This window comes from Poecilia reticulata, linkage group LG5 (genome assembly GCF_000633615.1).
Source record: "Poecilia reticulata strain Guanapo linkage group LG5, Guppy_female_1.0+MT, whole genome shotgun sequence".
Lineage (NCBI taxonomy): Eukaryota > Metazoa > Chordata > Actinopteri > Cyprinodontiformes > Poeciliidae > Poecilia > Poecilia reticulata.
In genome coordinates, this window is record NC_024335.1 from 24298767 (window position 1) to 24323190 (window position 24424).

Genomic DNA, 24424 nt, shown 5'->3' on the forward strand with positions numbered 1-24424 from the left:
AACTTAATCATTTTTTTTGCATTTGGGGGTTATTTACAGAGAAGCCATAACATATTTACATGGGAAATGCGAGACAGTGGTAGTTAACTTGAAGTTGTTTTAGTTGTTTGATGTTTTTATTACAATGCACATAAAAATACAAGCCATTAAGTTATTCCAACATTATTCTAGATAACCTATAGTTTTAAACGGCAGTGGAACCCAGCCACAACAAAAACTCTGTTAATGTTTTTGCTGTGATTTCAAACTGCAGAGTGGTGTTTTGGAAATATATGAAGATAATTAACCTATTTTAAAAAAAAGAACTGGCACTGGAGTGAAACAGTTAATTGAGACTCCTCTGGAGTTTAAGGTGTGGATGAATTGCTAAACTGTCAACAATTCGTAAGGGCCAAAACTGAACCCACCCCAAACACACGACACTGTCGAGATTAGATTAGTTCAGCACTCAAAGATAAAATGGTGAAAAACATCTGAAAACCGATAGGAGAAACAGCGTTCCAATCAATGGCTACACATGACCAAAAATAAGGTAATTATTAGACTAAAAGGATTGAAGTGAGAGACAAATGTGACACAACAAAGATGAAATGATAAAAAAATTACCCAAATATAGAACAAAATAACTTTAAAATGTCACAGGAAAGGAAAACAAAATGTGCAAATTTACCAATTAATGATGTAGGACAGCATTCAGCAACTTTTTGCATTCTAAGGGCCTCTTTTGCCCCTGATGCTACAAAATAAAATTTGCCTAGAGCTGCAATAAACCATTTTTAAACAACATAAGATGCTTTGTGATAAAAACGAACAAAATTAAACTAAAATTTAATCCTACTTTCAAATCTTAGAAGAAAATGTATTCTCTTATCAACTTTGTGACGAATTAAGATAGGCAGCAGTTACTTTTTAATAACCTGCTGTAGATGTTGAAAGCACATTTTGCATAAGAACATACAAAAATATTCCTAAAATTATAATTTCTTGTTGCATCCAAAATCAAAAACATTTTCTTTTGGGTTTTGTAAGACCCACAGCGGAGGGGCCAAAGCCGTAGCAGGTCGTTGGTGTAGAACAACGACAATACAAAAGACAAAAAATATTTCCAGAATGTGGACGATTTATAACAATAGTCTGCCAGACTAACAGTTAACAAAATATACACATATCTAAACTATTTTCAGACCATGGTTCTGTGTTTATTTCAGTATGGCTGATTTGAATTTCCACCTACTTTTCCAGACTCACATTTCCAGAGTTCTCGTTATTTAATATACAACTTCAACAATGATTGGCTCAGAATATGAAGAACCTGCAATTATTTCAAACTGCAGAGTGGCTCAACGAAGGATGAGTGGATGGATGCAACACAAAGAAGCATATAAAGTTTGGGACAATAAAAAACTTTTATTCAGCATTTTCTTTCTCGCTCTCTAGAAACTTCCTTTCAGCTTGGTATTTCCGTACTGAAAACTTGAGAAGCTGGTAGGTGATGGTGGTCACGCACACATTCAGGCTCCTTCCTTCCAGGTTTCCAAACATGTGCTCTCTGTTTGCATGGAGGTGAACATGCACGCGCCCGTGTTCACGGAACAGCGTGCTGAGCGCGCGCGCTCTCCCCACTTCATTCATCGCTGCCTGCGCTCGGCTGTAGACAGCTCCCACTCACGCCGCTCTGCAACACTGACAGCAAGAGGCTTTAAACCGAGACCATGAGGGGCTCCTGCCGCCCGAACAACCCGCGGGACAGGACAGGTAGGCACCGAACCGGATCCTTTCCGTCACACTCTCATGTGTTTTCACGCTGTGGAGCTGCTGCGAGCGGACACTATGTGCAGACAGAGCTGCAGCTGGGTTAGCAGGCGGACGAAGTAAACAAGCCAGTGTCACGTAGGCTTCCTTCTGAGATGACGGGTGGAGAGGCGGAGCAGGCGGCCGCTTACAGCCGTGAAATTAGCTAAATAATGTTGTTCTAGGGTTTGTATGGTGGAAAGAAAGCTTGGTAAAAAGGAGAGGACTTTGTTGTTAGCAACCCCTTGTCAGCTGCTTAGCCTGGCTGCAGCCTTCGAGCAGCTGGCTGCTTGGAGAGGGAAATGTAGGAAGTGTAAACTGATTCCTGAAGCAAGCTACACATGCATGTAGTCTATTACTGCATCATGCCTCTGAAACACATTGCATGATGAGGGTCGGAACTCAGCTTCTGTAAGTTTGTCACAGACTAATTTGACTTCACTGTCACTTCGGTAATATGTCTTCGAAAGATAAATACTCCATTAAATAAGGAAGTATTTCTTAAGCAAATAAGTAAATAAATATTACTGTAAAAGATTTTGTTTCCACAAAATAAGTAGGCCACTAATACACCATACATTCAAAAGTAAACAGCAATAAGGCTTTTCTGATTATTTCTGCAAATAGATTGATGAGGAACAAGTGCCATAAAGACATAAACAAGAGATTATGTCTTCAGCAAGTAAAAAATGTATTCCAAAAGCAAACAAAAAATGTTGTGCACCCAATAAATACATGAGAAAGTTAATAAGAGATTTTTTACACAAATAAATAAATGTGTACTTAAAGAAGCACATTTAATGATACACTTTTAGAACAGGTTATTATGATTATTATTCTTATTACTATTGCAAATAAATCATTTTAAAATAAAATTTTAAAAAAGGAGTGAGAGAATATTTTAATTCACTAAAGCATAATCCTTCATTTCTTAGGAGAAAGATTGTGTGTCCGAGTTACCGGACACTACATGATGCTCATGTTTTAAGCACTTACTGTAAAAAAGGTTTACATTTTATGGCCTTAATTTAACACTTGTATAAAATAGGTTGAGTTGGGCCCACAGTGAAATGACACAAGCACTGTTTGCGCCTGCTGCAGGTAACATATGCTGGCATGGACACCGGACAGATGGAGAGCAGATTTCCACCTTAACTTGGGTTTGAAATCCAGTCCAGAATGTGTTCCAGTGTTATCAGGTTCACGTGAACATCTGAGTGTTTCTGTTTGCCTTACTTTAAAAAAAAGTAAAACCCACCATATCACTTATGTTTGAGAAGTTCCTTGAGGAGAAAGGTAAGCACGATGCACCTGAGGAAGGATTTGTACTATGACCTATATAAGACACAGTCTCATGTATTATGAGAAGGCTTTTGTTATGCAATTTCATGAGTCATATGTCCTGGAAGCCTGTGTAGTGCAATATTGCTGTGCTGTCATGTTTACCAAGCGGCATGCAGACAGACAGATCCGAGTGCGGCAACAGTGGTTTAGATGGCTGCTGTGGCAGATGCATGGAGGATGAGCAGAGCTGGAGATGTGCTCCATTTTTACACTTCCTGAGAGGAGGGGCTGTGCCTAAAAACACACCACCGTGCAGCTTGCTTCTTGTGGAGACTGCTTTACGTGTTCTAAGACATTTAAGCGTCTTCATTTTGATACAGGTAGCCATTTATTTCAGCTACTAGAGTGCCAGACGTAACTGTGACTCTTTGTTCCCTATATGTGCAGTGGACGCACTTCAGATGGTGCAGCAGACCTGTAGTAATCATGCAATTATATACCCACAATAATAGCTTTACATGCCATTAGCTAAATGCTGGTTGAAGTGAAAAAGCCTTATTTGTTCTATGTTCCCCCTCATTTGATTCTCTATTGAAAATCTTTGTTTTTGCATTCATATGTGTGACAGATTTCTGCTGTGAATCACCATCTTCGATGATCACTGTTGTCCTCCCAAGCAGAGCTTTCTCTCCTCTCCTTCCTCACTCCGCCCTCCCTCTCTGTGTGTGTCGGCTTTATCTGGGGGAAAGTTCACCCGCTTGCTCAGAATCACATTAACGGCTTCAGGCGCGCCTGTGTTGTGGCAATGCAGCAACTGTGTGGCTGAGCACTGCACAGACACAGCTGACGCTTTGGCATGCAGGACCATCATAGCCTGGGATTGGTTTATGGTTTTTTATTTTTATTTTTCATTTCAATTAGCTGTAGGAATGTAGTAGAATATGCAATTCAGATGTAAATCATCAAGAGCATGAATGGTTAATTAATTGTCGTCTTTTATGAAGACACATTCAAACCATTTTGTTTTGGGATTGTGTGTTCATAATGTTCATAATACAAAGGCTCCATTTTTTTAAAAGTAGAGCTACTTCAACTGTCTACAAGATTCAGAAATACTGTATGTTTAAACTGACTTTTCTTCCAGAAGCACATATGTGAGGTCAGACGCTGATGTTGGACAAGATGATGTAACTATTTGTTGCCTTCTGGTGTAATAACCCTGCCGTGATATTGGGCCAGTTTTTATATAACAATTGACAAAGTTCATTTAAATAGGTTTGGTGTCTTGGTTATAATTCAAGATTTAAGTTGGGAAATTGTGTTTCAATCATCTAGTTGTTGAGTGAAGGTGAAACTTAAGATTTTAGAGTAAGTTCTTCATTGTCCCATTCACAGTACCAGTTTGATAATTATGTGCATGATATATATGTAAACTTGATTTTTTTTAAAGGTTTTTTTTTTTGGCTCCAGTGGCTTTTATTTGACAATAATCCAACAGGAAGGGAGCAAAGAGAAGGGGGGAAGACATGTGGCAAAGGAAACCGAGGATGGGAGTCAAACTCGGGTCGGCCGCGTCAAGGTCGTCCCGCCTCTGAATACGTGGCGCACGCTCTAACCACTGTGCCTCACGACGCCCCGTTCATGTAAACTTCTGACTGATGCTGCAGCATTAAATCCTAGAAGAAGCTTCCTTTCTTTAATCCACAAACACTGCCACGCTGGTACTTCACCTCAATAAACAGCAAATTAGACCTTTATTTACATTCCAAGCAAATTATTGTTATCCATTCAAACACATTTGTTGTGGGATTTTTACAAAAATAACCCTTGTCTTTACTTGTTGCTCCCCAGTAGCCACATGAAAAGCTTTGGCTGCATTCAATGTATGTGCAACTATCTGTTTATTGTTCTTGTGAAAAAAATCAAAACAGCATTTAATCAAGCTTCACACTTTATCAGTCTGTCGCTGTTTATCGCTTAAACTCTAATCCAGAAGGAGGCAACCATTGTTCTTTTGTTTCCGTGTCTCACAGATAACTGAATAAGATTTATGTCTAACTCAGGCTCAAGATTCACATGGGCTTATTATCGTTCTGGTAACTAGTATTTAAAATAGCGCCCTAAAGTTAAGCTAAACTCTGTACTGTACTTTTTTTTTCATTGCAGTCTCGACTGCACTTTCTCTTACTGCCAAGAAATGGGAGGAAAATTAGGTTGATTTCAAAGGACAAAAGTGAAAACGATGGTTATCTTACAGGGACATGAAACAGCAGGAACATGTCGAAACTGTGATGCAGGATTCTGTTTTGCATGCAGTAGAAAGTGACACACCTAACCAACAGGTTTAGCATGTTTTGTACAAAAAACATTTGATTTGATTGAGCTTAAGCTAGATAATTAACTTTATATAACATATGTAATGAAAAGTCTTATGCCTGTTCAAGTGGGACAGGCATTAAAGATTAGAGGAAACAAGACCTGTACGTTGGTATTAGCTTTACTCCTAAACACTCTCAATCATGTCAAGACTACTTTGAAAGTTTATAGCCTTGGTCTAAAGCCTTTTGAATATTATTGGCTCAATAAAATGAGCTGCACAGTTGGAAGCATTGTTGTGCTGCAGCAAGGGAGATCTGGGTTCAAGAGAAAAGAAAATGTGTCTTTGTGCATGGCATTTGCATTTTCTCTTTGTCCGTCCTTTCTAGGTAGTCTTGCTCTCCAACTGTCCAAAAACAAGAGTGTTGGTTAATTGATCTTCTCACTAAGCATACTATTGAAACCAAATGCTGCATAAAAAAAAACGGATATCTTCTTTTTCTTTCTGCCTGATATTAAGAGCTTAAATGTTTACTTCATTAGGTTAGCTAGAATGACAAAAAATATTTGTTTATAGAGATAACTTGGAGAGTCTTCAAATAAACCTGTTTTTATATTCAGAACATATTATTAAGTGATAGAATTGTCTTTTAAGCTTCATATTATATGTTCAGCTGTTTTGGGTCTCTTCTCACACACTTCTTGCTTAAATTTCAGCTCATTCCTCCTGACAGAACTGCTATAACTGGGTCAGCTTTGTAGCCCACATTGCTCACACACACCTTTTTAGATCTGGCCAGAAACTAAAAAGAAACTAACCTTGGGATAAAATCACAGCTTTGTGACGGCCCCTCCAAATCATTAACCTTGTTGTTCTTAAACTTGAGCAAAGCATCTGAACTGGCTTCTCCACTGGAGGCATTTTGAATTCGTAATGAATGGATTTATTTGTGTTGATTTCTTCATTTGTGTGGATTATTTGGGTCTGGACATAATTTAATTTTACATTCCTATTAGAAATATACTGCTCAAAAAAATAAAGGGGACACTTAAGTGTTCACTTAAGTGTTTAAGTGTTCCCTTTATTTTTTTGAGCAGTGTATATATTCTTCAAAAGAATCTTAAAAAAAATTATTGACTTATTTAATATTTATTTGTGCTTCTGAATATTTAGCTTTTATTTGTGCATTAATATCGTTAAACGCTTCCAAACAACGTTAGTAATTTATCCATCCCGCTGTTTATATACTCAGATGCACAGATTCCCTTTTCAGCTTTTCGTCTGTGTGTGTTTATGGGATTAGTGAGAAGTCTTGTAGTAAATTTAAAAGGTTACTACTAATCCTGCTGGCCTGGTGACTTCTTCCTAATACCCTCTGACCTTTGACCTCAATCCGTCTCACAACAGAAGCTGAGTTGATAACAAAGCTTTGATCAGACACACAGGACGCTCATGTTTGCGGTAACTTGTGAATAAGCTGGTGAAACAGACTTAAAAGAAAACGTCTCTTTTAAGTGTGGTAGCACACTGCCCTCTAGTGTTTTTACTGGAGCACTACGTTGTTTTTCCTTCAGGATGAGAAGCAGCCAAAAGAACAGGACGTTTTTCTTGAACCGGCTAACTTTATTCAGCGCCTTACCCTTAATTCGCACAACATGTGACAGGAATGGAGAGCAGCGAGACGTCTAAGTTTGCTTCTTCATTTATGGCCAAGCTCCTTCTTTATCCTTTAGAAATAAAAATGTCAAACATGTTTTAAATTACAATAACCAGAAAACTGTTCGCTTTGCAAATCAGTAAAATCAGTCAATTTTGTTTAGGTCAGTTTGCTGAGGTTACAAATTAAACTGAGTATCGTACTTTTTAAATAAATTAACAAAATGAGCAACACACCACAGTTGCAAAAGTTTTCAGGCCTTTTGAGCTTCTTCATATTTTGTCTTGTTACAACCACAAGCATCATTGTAGCACAAAGCAGTACAGAGCTATGAAGTGGATACACTCTGAAAAGTGTGGCATGGCCCCATGAGTGAATGCTTTTTAAAAACAATATTCCACTGCAACTTATTGCAACAAATCTCTTGTGCATCCAAAAGCTGTCATTGTATCCCATTTTCTTTGAAAAATAATGTTCAAAATGTCATCTTGAAATGTTGACTCACCACAGATTGTCAGCTGGATTTAGGGCTTGGCTTTGAATGAGCCAGTCTAATATGACTATAATTTTATCTAAAACCACATTAGTGCACCTCTGGATGTTTAGTGATAATATCCTAAACATACAAACAAAACAACTCGTTGTCAGATCAGAACATTAATAGGGACTTTTATGAAAAGCTGGAGCAAGAACAGTATGAACGTGATTTCATGTTTCTCATTGTTTAAATAGTGTTTAGTTTAAAAATATGTTTTAATCAAAGCGTTGTACAGAAGTAAAACTGATCAAACCAAGATACAAATTAAAATAATAATAAAATATGAAAGAAAATAATAAAAGCTGAATAAAGTGGGATTTGTACCATAAAAACAAACAACAAAGTAAAAGGAGCTGAATATAGACACATGCTTTGTTGTTTTGAATTTTGAAAACCGTGGATCATTTTCCCTCCATTCCACTATACAACCATACTTTATGTTGGTCTATATAAAATCTGAATGCATTTTTGTTGTGGCTTGATAACAACAAAATGCATTTAAATAAATAGATTTTTAAGTGTAACCTGGGTATCTTTAACTCCATGTGTTGAGGACTTTGTGATGAGCTACTTTAGGAATTTCTTGTATCTAAAATATCTCCCAATACATCAAAATAGCAGACTGACTGCAGTTGGATGCATCTTCCATTTTATTTTAATAAACCTGAGGACCTGCAGCACACATGCTTAAACAAAGAAAAGCAATCTGTCATTTTTCACATGTTGTCTGACAGCAGAAAGACAACATGTTTACATCATGACTTTCTTTCTGTTTGCACATGAGTGGGGAGCGTGTCAGAAGCTGCTGACTTAGCGTGAGGAAAACTCCGTGGGGCCCGTGACCGGGTCGTGTAAAAGCCAAGACTTATAGTTTTCATGTGGATGTGTTTTCGTGAGCCTCGTACTGGCACACGCCTACCATTCATCCCGTCTCCTCTCCGATTGGCTGCCGAGCGTCTGCTCTGTCCTCTGATTGGCTGATTTGTGAGCTGCATTCGCTGTCCATGTGTGCATCATGTGAACAACAGAACGCTTCTCTTCTCCTCGCAGGTTTGCTTGCCGATGTACTTGAAACATTACGGTAACGTTTCAAAACACGTTTTCTCAAAAAGGAGGGCCGAACATTCTGGTACCGAAGATGTTTTTGAGTACGTTTTATTGAAGGAATCCAGAACATGTACTGGATGTTTCCATTCAAAACGATAATATTATCACACGTGGTAATTTGAGTATTAAGTGCAGAATGTTTTGTAATGGCTACTGTTTTCATTTTTTTACATCTCCCTTCACCAGATATACCATTTAATGATACATTTATAGTACATTTGTACAATTAGTTTTAAAAAGGACATACTTCAGTGTGTTTTATTTATTGTATATTAATTATTTTTACATTGTTTCACAGTACTTAATATAAATTCATTTGTTTTCCTTTCAGTTTTAAAGGATTTTGACATAAATCATATACAAGTCTGGGTTTATTAAGGTAGGAGATTTTTAATCCAATTTATAGTGACGCAATTGCAAGACGAATGTATATGCCCTGAACTCAAAAAGAGCGGATTAGGCTGTTAAATGGTGCATTCATAAACTGAACATAGGAGGGTTTTTTTTTATTAATACATAATAAAAGTTGTACAATCCTCAAGTTGTACAATTTTTATGTGTAGGAAGAGTCTCTCTTTATGACAACAAATACAGAAGATGTCTCACAAATGTTCAAGGGGGCACAGGTCCCAGGATTTATATTCATATATCTGTATTGCTATCGATTTTTAAAAATATTTTTAAAAATCCACTGCAAAAGATGAATGGAGAGTCTGGTTTGTCTGAAGGAAATAAACAGAATAAGAAAAGACAAAAGAAAAATGCCAACTACATTTTTAATAAGCTCTATAAAAGTGCATTTTAGCAACTGGGGGAAAAAATGATATTTTATATCTTATGTAGGATATTTACAGTTTATGGAGAACATATGTGATAAGTGTTTGCCAGACAAAAACGTAACATAAACACATGATTCTAACAATTAACTCATGGAGGGAGGTGGGTGATTTAAGATGAGGGGACCAACCCATGCATCAACATTTTGTCCCGGACATGTTTTGTTCCTTCCCTCTTTCTCCTTGCGCTCCGCCTCCACTTCTTACGGTAACGAGAAACTGCTGTTTCTCAGCTGATATGAGGCATCCACTCCCCGGCAGCCTCCTCAGTCAGGACTTAGCAGGACAGAATCCCACCGCCTCACTTTGCAGACAGGCGCTTTAACGACCGTAAGACCCGAGATGTTGGACAACGAGGACCATCTGTTGGAGAACCACCCGCGGGAACTCACCCAGAACCCGCTGAAGAAGATCTGGATGCCGCATAAGAACAGCCACATCGGGCACAGACGGGGTAAGAGATGCGGCTGACCCCACGGCAAGTGCGCCAACACAAGATGTGACCGGGACAGACATCTGCGGAGATTTTTTGTTATTATTTTTATTTATTTATTTATTTATTTATTATTATTTTTTTTTTTTGCGTCAGCTTTCGGCTTGTGTTATTTTTTTCTTTCTCATGTTAGATTGATTTCTTAACTCATTAAGGCGCTGCTCGGTGAGGCTGGAAGTATTGCATCATGCTCTGCTCCTCTAATCCGTGTTTGCACTAACAGCGCTTCCACGGAAAGGCATTCAGGAGCACAGAGAAGGAGAATAATTGCAGGAACTTGATTTAGCCTGAGCCAGCGCTAACCTGTCTGGGTGTGAGACTTGGCAGATGCTCTTTAATCTCACACGGTAGCTTGCTCCCTGTCTGGTTTGCTCTCTCTGCAGCTTGTGTCTCTACTGACTCAAAGCTCTGCTTTCCTGCAGCCAGTCCCGTCCTGCATCTGACAGGACAACACCCTCTGCAGCTCTAATGCAAAGATTACTGCGATTAAATCATTTTAAAACTGAATTATTAAAGTGAATAACTTTATTTTGTCAGTAATTTAAAAAAAAAAAAAAAGATGTAATGTTTTATGTTAGAAAATGCCAGAGCTGGCCAAAAGTAGTATGGGGCCCTGGGCAGACTTTCATTTGGGGGACCCACTTCCAATTAATCCCATCTCCTTAAAACGGTTGCGCCCCCTTCTGAGAGAAAACAGACACTCCAATTTGAAAGGGGATTAAAGGCATAGAAGCATATTGCAGTATAGTAATAAGTAAGTTTTTAAAATGTGAATTGATATCAGACAAGGAAAACTGTTATATAATTTTGCTACTGAAAGTAAAGTAAAGCTGAAGTGAAGGCACCAGAGTCTGTCTCAGGTGTTCACCATTAATGAACAACCTCAGCAAGAGGACAGAGGCTTCCTATCTATATGTGTATGTGATTTTTTTATTGCCAAAATGACTTGGCAAAAAAGTGACGTAAACCATTATTTTAGAAAAGTGACGATATTCTGCTTCTATCGTAAAAAAAATTCCTGTTTGCAATATGTATAGCCCGAGACTGTATTTTTAATTTGAATTTGTATAACAATAGTCAAGTCAAATCGATTTAGCACATTTAAGGCAGCCCAAAGTGATTTAAACAATAAAAACTTTATGCAGTAACCAATTATGAAACAAGCAACCATCGTCAAAATTATCAAGAATGGTCGTTATTAAATATAGTGATCAGTGTTCCAATTATTATTATTAAAAAAGGGCAAAAAGCCAATAAATAAAAACAAAAAAAAAATCATCTGGAAAATTTTAAAAATGTTAAATGAGGAATGGATTTTGCTGTTTGGTAGTCATTATAATTAAAACACTTTATTAAATGTGTTTTAATAAAGTGTCAGAAAATTAATCAAAATCAAATTATTATAAAATCAAATCAAAATTATTAATCAAAAGTCAGAAAAGCAATTAGTCAGCTTAGATTTTAACTTTTTAATGGGTCTCATGTCAACAAAATAAAAACAAATAATAATAATTTGATTCCTAATAATTGGAGCATTATGTAAGCGATAACTTCATGGATCTGTAAAACCCTTTATTACTTTTGTTTAAGGTGCCAGGGGAGGATTTAAATTCTTGACATATTTTTGACCGTTTTATTTCACGATTTACTATAACAAGCCAACAATTAAACTGCTTGACCCTCAAATTATTCATGTTTATTATTAAATTATTAGTCATAAATAAATCCTGAAGATAAGGTTATTTCTCAGATTTTCTCCATTTGCTAACAAGCAGCCTGCATAATAAAAATTGTTTTTATTATACAGATAGTTTTCAGTAGCAAAGTGCATGAATGTGACTCTCATACGGACACAATGAGCATAAATGATCGACTAATCAAATACAGTTTATTTCTGTATCACATTTTAAATTAGCATAATTTACTAAAGTCCTGAATAAAGTATAACATTGCTTACAACTTAGTGAAATATCAGCCATAATAATATAATTAAAAGCAAAAATATAACCATATAAAAAAAACATTGTTGAACCAGCAACATAAAATTATATTTAAATAACTGTTGAACTCTGAATATTTTCACTTGTATAAATAGAAGACATGCATTTGTCCTTAATCCTACATCAATAAAACAATATGAAATAAACTAGAATTGTTTCAATTAGAATCAGATTTACTGGTCAAGGAATTTAACTTTGGTTTTCAAGCGCTCACAGTGCACAGACATATATAAAATTAAACAAGGACAAAGGAAAAATATGTGCATCCAAAATTACATGGTATAATTTACATGCTTACATTTTAACCTTCAAGTCAAATTTACAGCTGACTATTCCCCTCTAGAACATAATTTAAAGTTTTTTCTTCTGTTTTGAGTATAACAAGTCGAGAGCTTTTGGGAAAGCCTTGATAGTTTCGTTTATGCCTTCAGTGAACTTTTACTCTGCAAAATCGCAACAACTGTGAGAAATCCAGCAGAGCTGCACATTTTATCAGATCCCAGTGGTTAAATATGTGTAACATCTGAATCACAAAGGACTGCCTGGACGCTATTGGCTGGGGATTTATGGGCCGTCATAGGCTGCCTATAAATATTGGGTGCTGTGGATTTACTCTAGTCTTCCTTAAGCTGAGAGGCTGAAGCCGGCTGAGAGTTGTGTAACGGTCAAACCAGGAAATTGGCAGGAAGATACGCGCTAATTGTTTTCAATATTGACATGGCAGTGTGCAGGTGTAGTGTTACAATTAAATATTTCCCTGATATCCTGGAGCATCAACGTATCAGCTGCGATCTTTAAATAACTGTAAAGCTCAGTCCTGGCTTTTGTCCAGCATGTGAAATGCTGTCCCTGGTTAACAGGAGCGTGTCTCCTGTTAGGTTAGTCACGTTTAAAAAGTCTGGTTGGAGCCAATCGTTACTCTTTTTGCATCTTTCTCTCGTCTTCCCTCAGTATGCATGACAAACTGCCCGACGCTCATCGTCACCGTCGGACTTCCCGCCCGAGGAAAGACGTACATTTCAAAGAAGCTCACCCGCTACTTGAACTGGATAGGTGTGCCAACCAAAGGTATGAAAGCGGCAATTAATCCGCATGTCAGCGTGAAAAGCAGCTGCTCTCTTTGGTTTGAAACGCGACTGTCTGGTTGTCAGAGTTCAACGTCGGCGATTATCGGCGAGAGTGTCTGAAGATCTACAAGTCCTTCGAGTTTTTCCGTCCAGATAACGAGGAGGGCGTTAAAATCAGACGGTGAGTTTTCACAGACGCTTTAAGGATCCAAAGTATTCAGTCACAGAGAGGAAACACGGTAGAGTGACACTGAGCTGGCCAGATATTTCATTTGAAATTTATTTTTTTCTAGACTGAAATTTCTAGATTTTTTTTAATAAAGCGCTAAACAAAACATTTACCTCATCGGTTTTTAGGATGTTTTATTGCAAAGATCATCAGAAACTGTTGGCTTCTCATGCAGCAATGTGGGGAAAAAGCTGTTTGCTCCATTTTTGTTTTGGCATCTGGACCAACGTGGATCAGCTGTTTCAAAATCTTTAACCTTTGTACATGTCAAATCCAGACGGGATCATTCTCCTTTAAATGGAGACGTCCTAAAGCACTTTCTGACCTGTGATACATTTATCTTGTTTGTGGAAATTAAAAGAAAAATAAGTCACTTATATTTCTGTGCTTTGTTTAGCATCTAAAGTGTTTTAAATTGTGATATAACATAGGACACAAAAATTCCCTCGTTAAAATTTTTTAATGGGTGTGCATTTATATTGCTAGTAGATTGCTGATAAATGAAGCAATCTAGATAGAAATCAATGTAAAAAAAGTCATTTATTAATTTTGAAATCCTGAATTTAATATATTCATCATCAGAGAAAGGAATTAACTCTGAAAACTTAAACATTTTCCCACACTTACCTAAACTTGGAAAATGTCCAAATCCATTTCTGTACCTCTCAGCAAGTCCTGACAGACTCATCAGTAAATCGCTTGTGAAGCAGATTTAAAGAGTCTCTCCTCTTGTGTCCTTTCGCAGTCAGTGTGCGATGTCTGCGCTGAATGATGTGCGGCAGTACCTGAGTGTCGAAGGAGGACAGGTTGCTGTAAGTCCTTCAGCTCCTCCCTGACGTCTGCAAGCAAAGCAGCTGCACAGCAATTATGTGAAAGCGCTGCAGTAATAAACAATGCTTTCCTGCTGTTTCAGGTGTTTGACGCCACAAACACGACAAGAGACAGAAGAGGAACCATCATGAAGTTCGCTGAACAGAACGGGTTCAAAGTATGATCGATTTATCTGCTTTTAACTTCGAGTTGATGGCTTCCGAGTTTTTTACAGCACATTCTTCTCAACGCAGGTATTTTTTGTGGAGTCTGTGTGTGAAGACCCAGAGGTCATTGCACAAAACATCGTGGTGAGCGCCATTTGTCTTGATTCCGTGTTTATGCCAAATAATATGCAGCCGTGCAATTCTGCCTTCTGGAAACGGAAGTGTCTGTTTTGATTCAGCCGGCGTCTGCTTCCTGCTTTTCCTTCGCTCACATGCTGTTCTCTCTTTGAAGCAAGTAAAGCTGGGAAACCCAGACTACATGAACTGCAGCTCAGAGGAGGCCATCGAAGACTTCATGGAGAGAATAAAGTGCTACGAGACATCCTACCAGCCTCTGGACGAAGACCTGGACAGGTGAAGATCCACCAACGATCCGACCCGATGATGAAATCGCCTCTGCGTTGAGGAAGTTTGACCGATGATTTTCCCCTCTTTCCAGCGACGTGTCTTACATAAAGATCATGGATGTGGGCCGTCGGTACCTGGTGAACCGCGTTGTGGACCACATCCAGAGCCGGATCGTCTACTACCTGATGAACATCCACATCACTCCGCGCTCCATCTACCTCTGTCGCCATGGCGAGAGCGACCTCAACATCAAGGGACGCATCGGAGGAGACTCCGGCTTGTCTTCCAGGGGGAAAGAGGTCGGTTTCTGTTCACGTCTGAAACATGGAGGAACGTTCAAAATGTTCCTTTGGCTTTTATTGAAGAAATTCTGAGAAACCTGATTGTCCGTAGTTCCCTATTAGTCATTTAAGGGACAGGGCTGAAACGATTAACCAAATTCATCGTGATGAAGCGATTATTGAAATAATTGTCAACTAATTTAGTTATCAATTATTGTTAACTGGACCATAAAGACTCTAAAAAATGCTATTTGCTGCTAGAACAACATATTCACTGCAGTAATTAAGCCAAAACTATACAAAAAATGTATACATTTTGCATTTATGATTAAAAAAGCTTTGCCTGTTAATATTTTCTACCCTGAACTCCACATGGATTCTTGGCAAAGTATGTTTCTGGGTTCATGTTATAAAGATTAAAGAAAAGGCACTAAGTAGGAATATCTGACTCCACTAATTATTTATTCAATGTCATTTTTCTTCCATTAATCAATTATTTGTTTTCTTCTGTCACATTAAACACCCTTTCGGGATGTTGCAAAGTTTTTTTTATGAATGTTGTGGCCTAAAATTACAGATTTTGCAGCACCTCTTTCTAAAAAGTTGTGGTTTTTTTAAGCTTTATTTTTGCCCCAACGTGGTTTTTAAAAAAGTTGAAATTGCTTCACGTGACCTTCCCATAAAGTATTTTAACATTAAATATTTAAGTGAGAATAACATTTCCGAGTACCGTTGTAAAGTAGCACCCTTAATGCAAATAGAATAATGTTCTGAGGAATTGTCAAACTGCAAAAGTAGAATTTCATAAGGTCATAGGTCAGCGTCACACAAGCTTTCATTTTGCGGCTTCGGATTTAAGAAACATTGAGAAACGGGAAGCTAAGTCAGAAAGGGGCATTGATCAAAATTCCCCTGAACTTCAGTGCTTGGTCAGAAAATAAGGAAAGAACATTTTAAGATAACTGGATAGACTTGTGTTAAAATTGCGACGATTGATGAAAATTTGCGAATGTTCAGTGATTTTGTCCTAATAGTTGCGATTGTAACTTCCTGGATTAAACTTGATTAAGATCGTCATGAAACGGTTTCTTACATGCAGTTTGCCAAACGCTTGAGGAGCTTCCTTGAAGAGCAGAAAATCAAGGATCTGAAGATCTGGACCAGCCAGATGAAGAGAACCATCCAGACAGCAGAGTGCCTCGGCGTTCCGTATGAACAGTGGAAATCCCTCAACGAGATCGACGCTGTACGTCCACTTCTGGCCTCATCCCTTGAGAAAAGTTCATCACTGCCACAGCAACCTTTTAAAATCTGTTTTCTTCCTTCTACAAAGGGTGTGTGTGAAGAAATGATGTACGAGGAGATCCAGGAGCATTTCCCTCTGGAGTTCGCATTGAGAGACCAAGACAAGTACCGCTACCGCTATCCGAAAGGAGAGGTGATTAAAGGGGTTTCTCTGAATGTTTTACTGTATTTTTTTACAAGAGTTAGACAAGTTTCCTGATGTGTTTTGAATATTTACGGGTTTGTGATTCTGGTTTAGTCGTATGAAGACCTGGTGCAGCGGCTGGAGCCTGTGATCATGGAGCTGGAGAGACAGGAGAACGTCCTGGTCATTTGTCACCAGGCCGTGATGCGCTGCCTGCTGGCGTACTTCCTGGACAAGACTTCACGTAAGGGACAGACTTTAAAATGCGTCAAGTCATATCTTTTGAACTTGTAAGTCTGAAGCAGAAGGAAAACTTTATATGGTTTCAAGTAAAAATTGGAATCCGTCATGCATTTGTGTTCGGACGTCTCATAAACAATTGTTTGCAACCAGCTCAAGCAGATACTTAACGGAGAGCATTCATTTAAGTCCTTACACAGATTCTCAACTGAATTTTAGTCAGGGCTTTGACTGGGCCAATTTAACTAATGAGTATGTCTCAATCTAACCCAGGGGTCTGCAACCTGCAGCTCCAGCTTTAACGATGGCTCTTAATAACTCTAGCTTGAAATGATAAAGAGTCAGTTTTGTTTTTAAATACAAAACAACAGCTGTTTTAGATATGCATTTAAAACGTAAATATATCGCAGCCTCTGCTTCATGGCTTGAAGTAAACTCCAACCAGGACTTGTTGTGATTTTCTGCTTCTCTCTCTTTCCTGCAGATGAGTTGCCTTATCTCAAGTGTCCTCTGCACACCGTCTTAAAGCTCACACCCGTTGCTTATGGTGAGCATTTTTGGGGAGTTTATAAAGGTTTTTTCTTTCAGTCAAATTATGCCGTGTATTGAGAGGCTTTCTGTATTAATAGGTGTTTAATGTGATTATCTTCATTTTAGGTTTTAAAACCCCACAAATTCCACTTGAGGTCAAAAATGTGTTTATTTCTAGCTTCTTCCACTTGTTTTTTTTATATACAGTGTGTGTGGCATTTCTTTCTTTTACAGTTTGTAGTTCTGGGTTGGAACTGAGATGTTTGTTTTATGCTGACAAATTGCATCGTCATAATGCAGAGAAGCAATAAGCTCTGTAGACAAGCAGCCTTCCCTGTGAAGACATTCTGAAATTGCCGAATTGCCTGTTCAGGCAATGCAACGTTCTGGTTGCATAACGCTAACAGCTCCTTCGTAGTTGGGGAGTGTGAGTGAAACAGGTTAGGCTTGAAAACAGGCAGTTATGTGGTTTGGCAAAACTTGTCATCAGTAACTGCTGCAAAAGTTATTAACATATTATCAGCTGTTAAGTTTTTTAAGTCTTGAAGCTTTATGTCACGTTACAATGTTATTCCTTCATCAAAACCATAACTGAAGTGTTGCTTTGATTCTCTCATGCATGTTTGAGGAATCCTTGAATTTCTGGTAGCAGCCATTTGGGGCGCCTAAACGCTTGCTCCTCTCTCACTCGGCTCCTCCAGACTAGCGGCAGCAGCAATTAGCAAACACCTGGTGTAACTGTGTGTCTGCTGAGCTCATCATACAAACTACTCCTCAGTCCAACTCTCTTAAGAACGAATGTAAACGGCATCATGGAGTAGTATGTTTGTGATGACTTCCTGAAGGTAGAGTGTCAGAGCAGAAGCTTCTTAAAGTGACAGAAGCCCAATTACAAAGTCAAATGTCTTTTAAGTCATGTTTGATATACATTTAGCATTTTTTTATAACAACTGAAGGTATCATACTTGATTGTGCTCTACATGCCTGGAAAATACATAATACAGCACCTGTATATTTTAATTCAAGCATCCTAGAAAGTCTTGAAATTAAAGCAGTGAAACTCTCAGAAATCCTGAAAACAGCTTCATCACGAGCTAAAGGAGACCAGCTACAGCCTGATGTACACAGAGGTTATTATTATGCCGAGACAAAACTGATTTCCTCTGAATAACGTCTTATTTTCCTATTTGTTTTCTCTTTCTCAGGATGTAAAGTGGAGTCTGTGTATTTAGGCGTGGATTCTGTGAACACACACAGAGACCGACCAGAGGTGGGTATCACAAACAGCATACTGAGAAGTCTGACAGCAGAGTGTTGACTTCGCTGCGTCGTCAGCCTCACGCCGTCCGTGAACCTCGTCCAGATCTGGGTCGGGTCGGGTCGGGTGGGGGTTCCTCTCTCTAAACACACAGACTGTGACTTTGTGCCTGAGCTCTTCAGAAGGCGCATCACGTCCTCCTACATATTCAGTCCCAATCCCCCTGCAGCTCAGCTGTCAGCGTTCAACCCGTTCCTGTTGTGACAGAATATGAAGAATGCATCACAAAACAGCCCAATCTGTTGACCCGTCATTTCATTCTTGTTTCCAGTGTTAGGAAAATAATTCAGCTTTGTGTTCCTATAAACAAAGTGTGACAAATCAGTACAGTACAAAGAGTCCTGTGGGACAAACAGCCAATGCACATAAAATACATTTAATATTTAACCATCTGATTGCAGATTAGAGCTGACAAAGAGAAAATTATCACATTTCAACCTCTGGATCTGTATTTCTTTGCATGCGTGCTTGTGGTTAATTTCTGTTTCATCATAAGTTTAATTTTAGTTCATTTATAGTTTTTGTTTATTGTCGCTGCTGTACGCACAACTTAAAATCTTAACCTGAATCATGCTGCACACGACGCACAATTGTTCCTGCCTATTGAGTGATTGTTAAAGCTGCACCTTGAGCCTAAGCTAAGTGTTTTTGAATGTTAAGGGTTGAACCTGTGATATTTACCAGCAATGTTTTCAGTTTGCTGTTAAGTTTCGAAGTTTGTGTTTTATACTCAGTCGAATGTAATTTGTCTCGTGTTGACATTGTTAACGTTTGTGCATTGTAAATAAAACAAGTTCATTTCAATTAATGTTTCTGGCCAAATTATCATTTATTTTGTCAAAAGTAAAGCAGATATAGTGGCTTATATTTTTAAAGCCAGTTTTCTTCAGTACACATCAAAGTTCAGCACTGTATTCAGAGCAGTAAGGCTGGAGACAACTAAACATCTCCTACAGCCTCTTCACATTGACTCTGATACTTATTTATCTAGTTACACCTTCTAGAAACAACCAAAGCCACTGGTGCCTGAAAATGCATTTTCCACACGCCACATGGCTCCTAGAGGAAAGCCTTTGCTGCCCTCTAGTGGTCAGTTATGCCTCATTTTTCACATTTCATTCTAAATTGACAGATTATACATTTAATATGCTATATTCAAATTAATCTTTAGATTATGTCTCTTACACAACCTGAAATAACGTGTTTAACATTTAAAAACTTTTTCATACGTTCATACCCAAAGCATTCGCTTCACGCAGGATTTTAGTTTCGAAGATTTCTTTTACCGAGTCAGTACTTTTCGGATCCAACAGGTGGCGATAATGACCATCCCTCTGTTGCTTCTTGCAGAACGTGAACGTGCAGCGCAGCACCGAAGACGCTCTGCAGACGGTCCCAGCTCACCACTAATATCTGGAACCTCATCTGGTGTAAACGACGCCCGCTCCGCAGCTTCGATCGTCTCCGTGCAGTACTTTGTTTCCATTGGGAGAAATCCATTCCTTATCTGTGAGGCCACTGTTACTGGTGCTAAAATGATCCCATCAGTACCATCTGTGACTGTGTTGCTGAGTCCTGTGTGTGTGTGTGTGTGTACCGTCACGCGCCTCCGTCGACTTGGAAGATGTTTTTAATCAACTGAAAAACTCATAACTCCAGAAGAACCTCATAATAGTGTATTTCACAAATACGTGCTCGTTTTTTAGATTGTTTTATTTTTACGTACTGTATTATATTTTATACTGAAGCTATAAAGAAACAAAAGAGAAAAAAAAAAGGTGCAGCAAGACCTAACAGAGCCAGATCAACCGTACGCATTCCACTGAAGGACAAACTACAGAAGACTCTAAATGTGTTTTTGTTGCTATAATCCAAAATGTGACAACTGCAGTAAAATCAAGGACATCTAGTGTAGCTGATTTTCATGCTTAAGATACTAAACCAAACATATCTACAGTCCTGTTCCTGGTCTGCCTTCTGAATCAAAGTATGATGTGTGGCACCATGGAAGTGATAGATGCACATCTCCATCATATTACTACCCGTTATTGTACATACCTGTGCTGAATATCCAGCTGTGGAAATGTAAATATGAAACAGATGAAGAAGAACCACTAAAATACAAAGTATACTTCATTTTTATTTTTATTAATTGCCAGATGTGTAAATTTGTTTCATCTGTTTGCGTGTGAAATAAAACATTTAACTGATTGCCCTCATGGTTCAATGTTTGTGGTAACAAAACAAAATGAAATTTAAGTGCATATAATATATATCTGTAAATATACTTAAAAACATTTAAATTATCTTTAAAAAAAATCTGTTTCATCCTGTGCTCAATACTATAGAGGCTGTGTTGACCTTTCACGGCAAGAAATGAAGGTGTGGTGGGAATATTTTATAAACAAACGTCAATAATTTGAGCACAGGACGAGTTTCAGGTTAAAGGGAAGAGCCCCATTGGCCCTCACAGCCTCACTGCGCTTCTTCATCTTCTTTTCCCCTCTTGGCGGAAAACGCCAGCGAAGGTCTGCCCTGCCGTGAGTCGGCTCCACAGTGACGGCCAATATTGCAAAAGGAATGTGTTCTTAGGTCTTCTCTCGCTTTCAGAACTGCAGAAATAAAACAAGATGCCGTTTTGCTTCAAGCTCACGCCGCAGAAAACGCTGCACTAGAAAACAGAATGAAAGAAAGAGTGAAAACCGAACGTACGTTTTTGAGGAACTCCTCCGCGACGATGCGAGCCCTGGCGTTGACGGACAGCTTCATTTCACTGATTTCCTTGTCGATTTCTTCCATAAAATGAATAACAAAGTCCACTAGTTTGTGCTTGTACATCTGCTCGGTGTGAAAGTTGGTGATGAGGAAAGAGATGTCGTATCCCTGCAAAACACAGACGTCATGATTAAATATTCGAGATTAGCACGGTGGAATACTCATGTCATTACAAAGACACATTTTTCACTTGATTCCTGCATGAAGAAAAACAATTAAGGCTCAAAATTATATATTTGAAAAAAAAAGGTAACTTTGGCTTAAGAAATTAAACTTACCAGTTTGTTACAATAAGAAAGTGTCAAGGCTGAACGTTTTAGCAGAGCTCCACTCTGAATATCACTATTAAAGGAAAAGATTGCTTCCTGACAGACTATTTATGAAACAAAAGCTTAAAAAAACACATAAATGAACAAAAAGATTGTCACATTGTGATAATTTAAGCTCATATTAAAAGGCTATAAACATGGTCAGGTCAATGACACATGGCATTATGATTAGATTACTCCTGACCTCATCATGACGCCGGTAAATCATGTCGTTAATATTTCAATAATAACCTAAAGTAACTAAAGTGCATCTCCTAAAGAATAAATAATGCATGTACACAGCATGAGTCGACATAGAGGAGTTTAACAGGACATAGTTTCATACAAGTATTTTGTACATGTCTGCTATAAAACTGGATGCAAAGTTTCAATGGCATTTTCAGTCACTTACCTCGACTGGTTTCCTCCTCAGGATGAAGAAGTTTTCCGCTCTCATCATCATGAAACGCATGAACTTATGGCACAGAATCTTCTCGATCTCATCTGCCTGCAAGCAGCAAATAAAATGTGCGTCCATTAAAGCCGGGAAGCTGTGCAGGTCTCGGTCATCACTGTGTCGGTTCTGGACAGAAATCTGGCTGACCTGCTTCACGGCGATGCTCACTCTGACAGAGTTGATGGAGCCCTCGATCAGAACCTTCTCCTTGTCGTTACGGCTAATGATTACAGGTTGGAGGAGCAACTCTTTGCTGCTCCTGTACACGGGCAAAAAAACACCAATAAAGTGCACGTCACCCCGAGTGACAAACTGAGCATCTTTCTCTCGGCCTGTGACCGTTGTCTCACCTGACTTCCACCTCTGGTTTGTTGTGCCTTTCCACCACCTGAGAGGAGAAGTTCTCCAGGCAAAGAGCGGCCTGCAGCGTGGCACGCACCGCGTTGAGATACGGACGCAGAGTGGCCGTCTGATGGTGGAAAACAAGAAGCTGAACTGAAGAAAAATGCTTTCCAATAAGAAATGAATGCACCTCACCACACATTTAACTGGTTTAAAAGAATTCAACATGTTTCTGGGGGATGAATAACCAGCTTTCCAAACGATACTCTCTCGCTCTGTGTAATAAGAACGACTGTGGAGGCCTTTAACCTGCTCATTCCTCCAAGGTTTCCAGCTACTGCTCTGCTACTTTTAGATGCATTCCTGCTCCAACACAACTGAAGCAAATGGATGGCTCATTGCCAGGCCTCTGTCAAACCTGTTGGCACGCTGAAGTAATTCAATCATGTGACTCAGGTGTGATTGAAACCTCCCAACACCTTCTATTCCCTTCAAAACCCAAGTGCCCCTTTCTATTACATTAGAAAAGTTTTGGAGGATTGCACTGACACACAGTGATCCTCTTGTCTAAAGAGAAAGAGGATTCAAAGGGTATTAGCTGATAACACCTCTTATAACACAACAGACCCACAGAATTACCAAATATGAGGGAAGGTTTTCATTTCATTTATTCATACTGAAATTATCACAACTACAAATATGACATACAAGTGAAATTAGATCTGATCCCATATAACAACAGACCGTATATTAACAGACCCCTTTTATTACTCAAAACTAAACATTTCCTGTATTTGACGTTTGTTTTCTGAATTGCCAGAATAATATTTTGTGTTTTTATTACATTCAGAAAATTCATACTAAATTCAGAAATGTACATTTTATTTTCCGACGCTAAAGTAAAACTTGTGAAACACAAACTCCTGGTGGTTACATTTCTGAACTCAAACAGATTATACAAAGCAATCTGGTAAGTTTGGCACTAATCGGTGAAACGCTTTTATTTGCATGGGTTAAAAAAACATTAGCATAAAATTGTTAATGATTGGGTAGAAATCTGCTCCAGACGGCACACATACATTGCATCTTTTTCAATTTCATCAGTATTACCATCATCAGGTCTAATGAAAAAGGAAGCAGGAAGCTTCACCAAATATAATCTTACATCCGGTTACATCCCTGTTTTAAACTGCAAAGTATTACTATCATGTATCACTACAACATGATGTCTACTAAAACAACTAAAGACATCCTCCTGCTACAACCTGATATTAGGAAAAACCTTAAAATCTCTCTTAGCTTGTCGATTAGCTAACGTTAGCAGCTAAGCTATATCTCAACTGACAACAGGATGAACAGAAATAACCTCCGTCTATATTAGCTACAGAGGTAATATCAAAACACTCACTACCTACAAAAAAATCTGATATAAATAATAGTTAAAATTGGACATTTTATGCGGACATATGTCAAATTTCTCTCACCATTTCTCAGTTTCAGCAGAGGGAGCTAAACGCGGAAGTAGCTACTGTTGCGTTTTCCGCGAACACACCGGAAGTGCCCACGGCTGCCTGAATAAATATAAAAAACCTCACAAGACATAACATGTTTTAAATATGTATCTTCTGCATTCAAACTATTTTATTGTCATTTCAATGTTGTAGGTTTTACAAAAGATAGGATAGCAAAGAGATGTTTAATTTACAGTACACACTTTAGTATTGAGCTAATTTATCCATATTAGATGCTCCTTTCCCATTTATGGTGAACCTAAAAACCCATTTCATTTATATTTTTAAGTATTTAAACAAAAGCATAATGATGGAAGAAAAAAAACATTTTATTCCGTTGGGTATATTCTATGCAATTAGCCACATTCAATGACATTACTCAGACTACCTTCACACTCTGATTACATTCTTTTTGTATTTATCTGGAAAGATTAAACTTTAAGTATTGGTAGAAAAATCCAGGTTAGCATAAAGTAAATTTAATTTTAGACTATTGTGCACAGAGGGATTCTACATAAAATAAAAAAT

General features: G+C 38.3%; 2 protein-coding genes across 3 annotated transcripts; one reads left to right on the forward strand and one right to left on the reverse strand.

The window, feature by feature from the left end:
• Nucleotides 1-1630: 1630 nt before the first annotated feature.
• pfkfb4b (6-phosphofructo-2-kinase/fructose-2,6-biphosphatase 4b) lies at nt 1631-20800 on the forward strand. Of its 2 annotated transcripts, none has more exons than XM_008409881.2 (14): nt 1631-1755; nt 12975-13091; nt 13175-13271; nt 14065-14131; nt 14233-14307; nt 14384-14440; nt 14589-14710; nt 14796-15003; nt 16085-16231; nt 16319-16423; nt 16529-16658; nt 17139-17201; nt 18391-18455; nt 19854-20800. In XM_008409881.2, the coding sequence occupies exons 1-14, from the start codon at nt 1713-1715 to the stop codon at nt 19911-19913; spliced, it is 1356 nt and encodes a 451-aa protein (XP_008408103.1). In that variant the 5' UTR covers nt 1631-1712; the 3' UTR covers nt 19914-20800. The 2 variants fall into 2 exon arrangements, with proteins under 2 accessions (XP_008408103.1, XP_008408102.1); XM_008409880.2 differs by lacking the exon at nt 1631-1755 and adding an exon at nt 9284-9984.
• On the reverse strand, nt 20636-23949 carry arpc4 (actin related protein 2/3 complex, subunit 4). The gene is made up of 6 exons (XM_008409878.1): nt 23870-23949; nt 22394-22512; nt 22191-22302; nt 21999-22094; nt 21216-21386; nt 20636-21115 (listed from the first exon to the last, which is right to left on the reverse strand). The coding sequence occupies exons 1-6, from the start codon at nt 23870-23872 to the stop codon at nt 21110-21112; spliced, it is 507 nt and encodes a 168-aa protein (XP_008408100.1). The 5' UTR covers nt 23873-23949; the 3' UTR covers nt 20636-21109.
• Nucleotides 23950-24424: the final 475 nt, after the last annotated feature.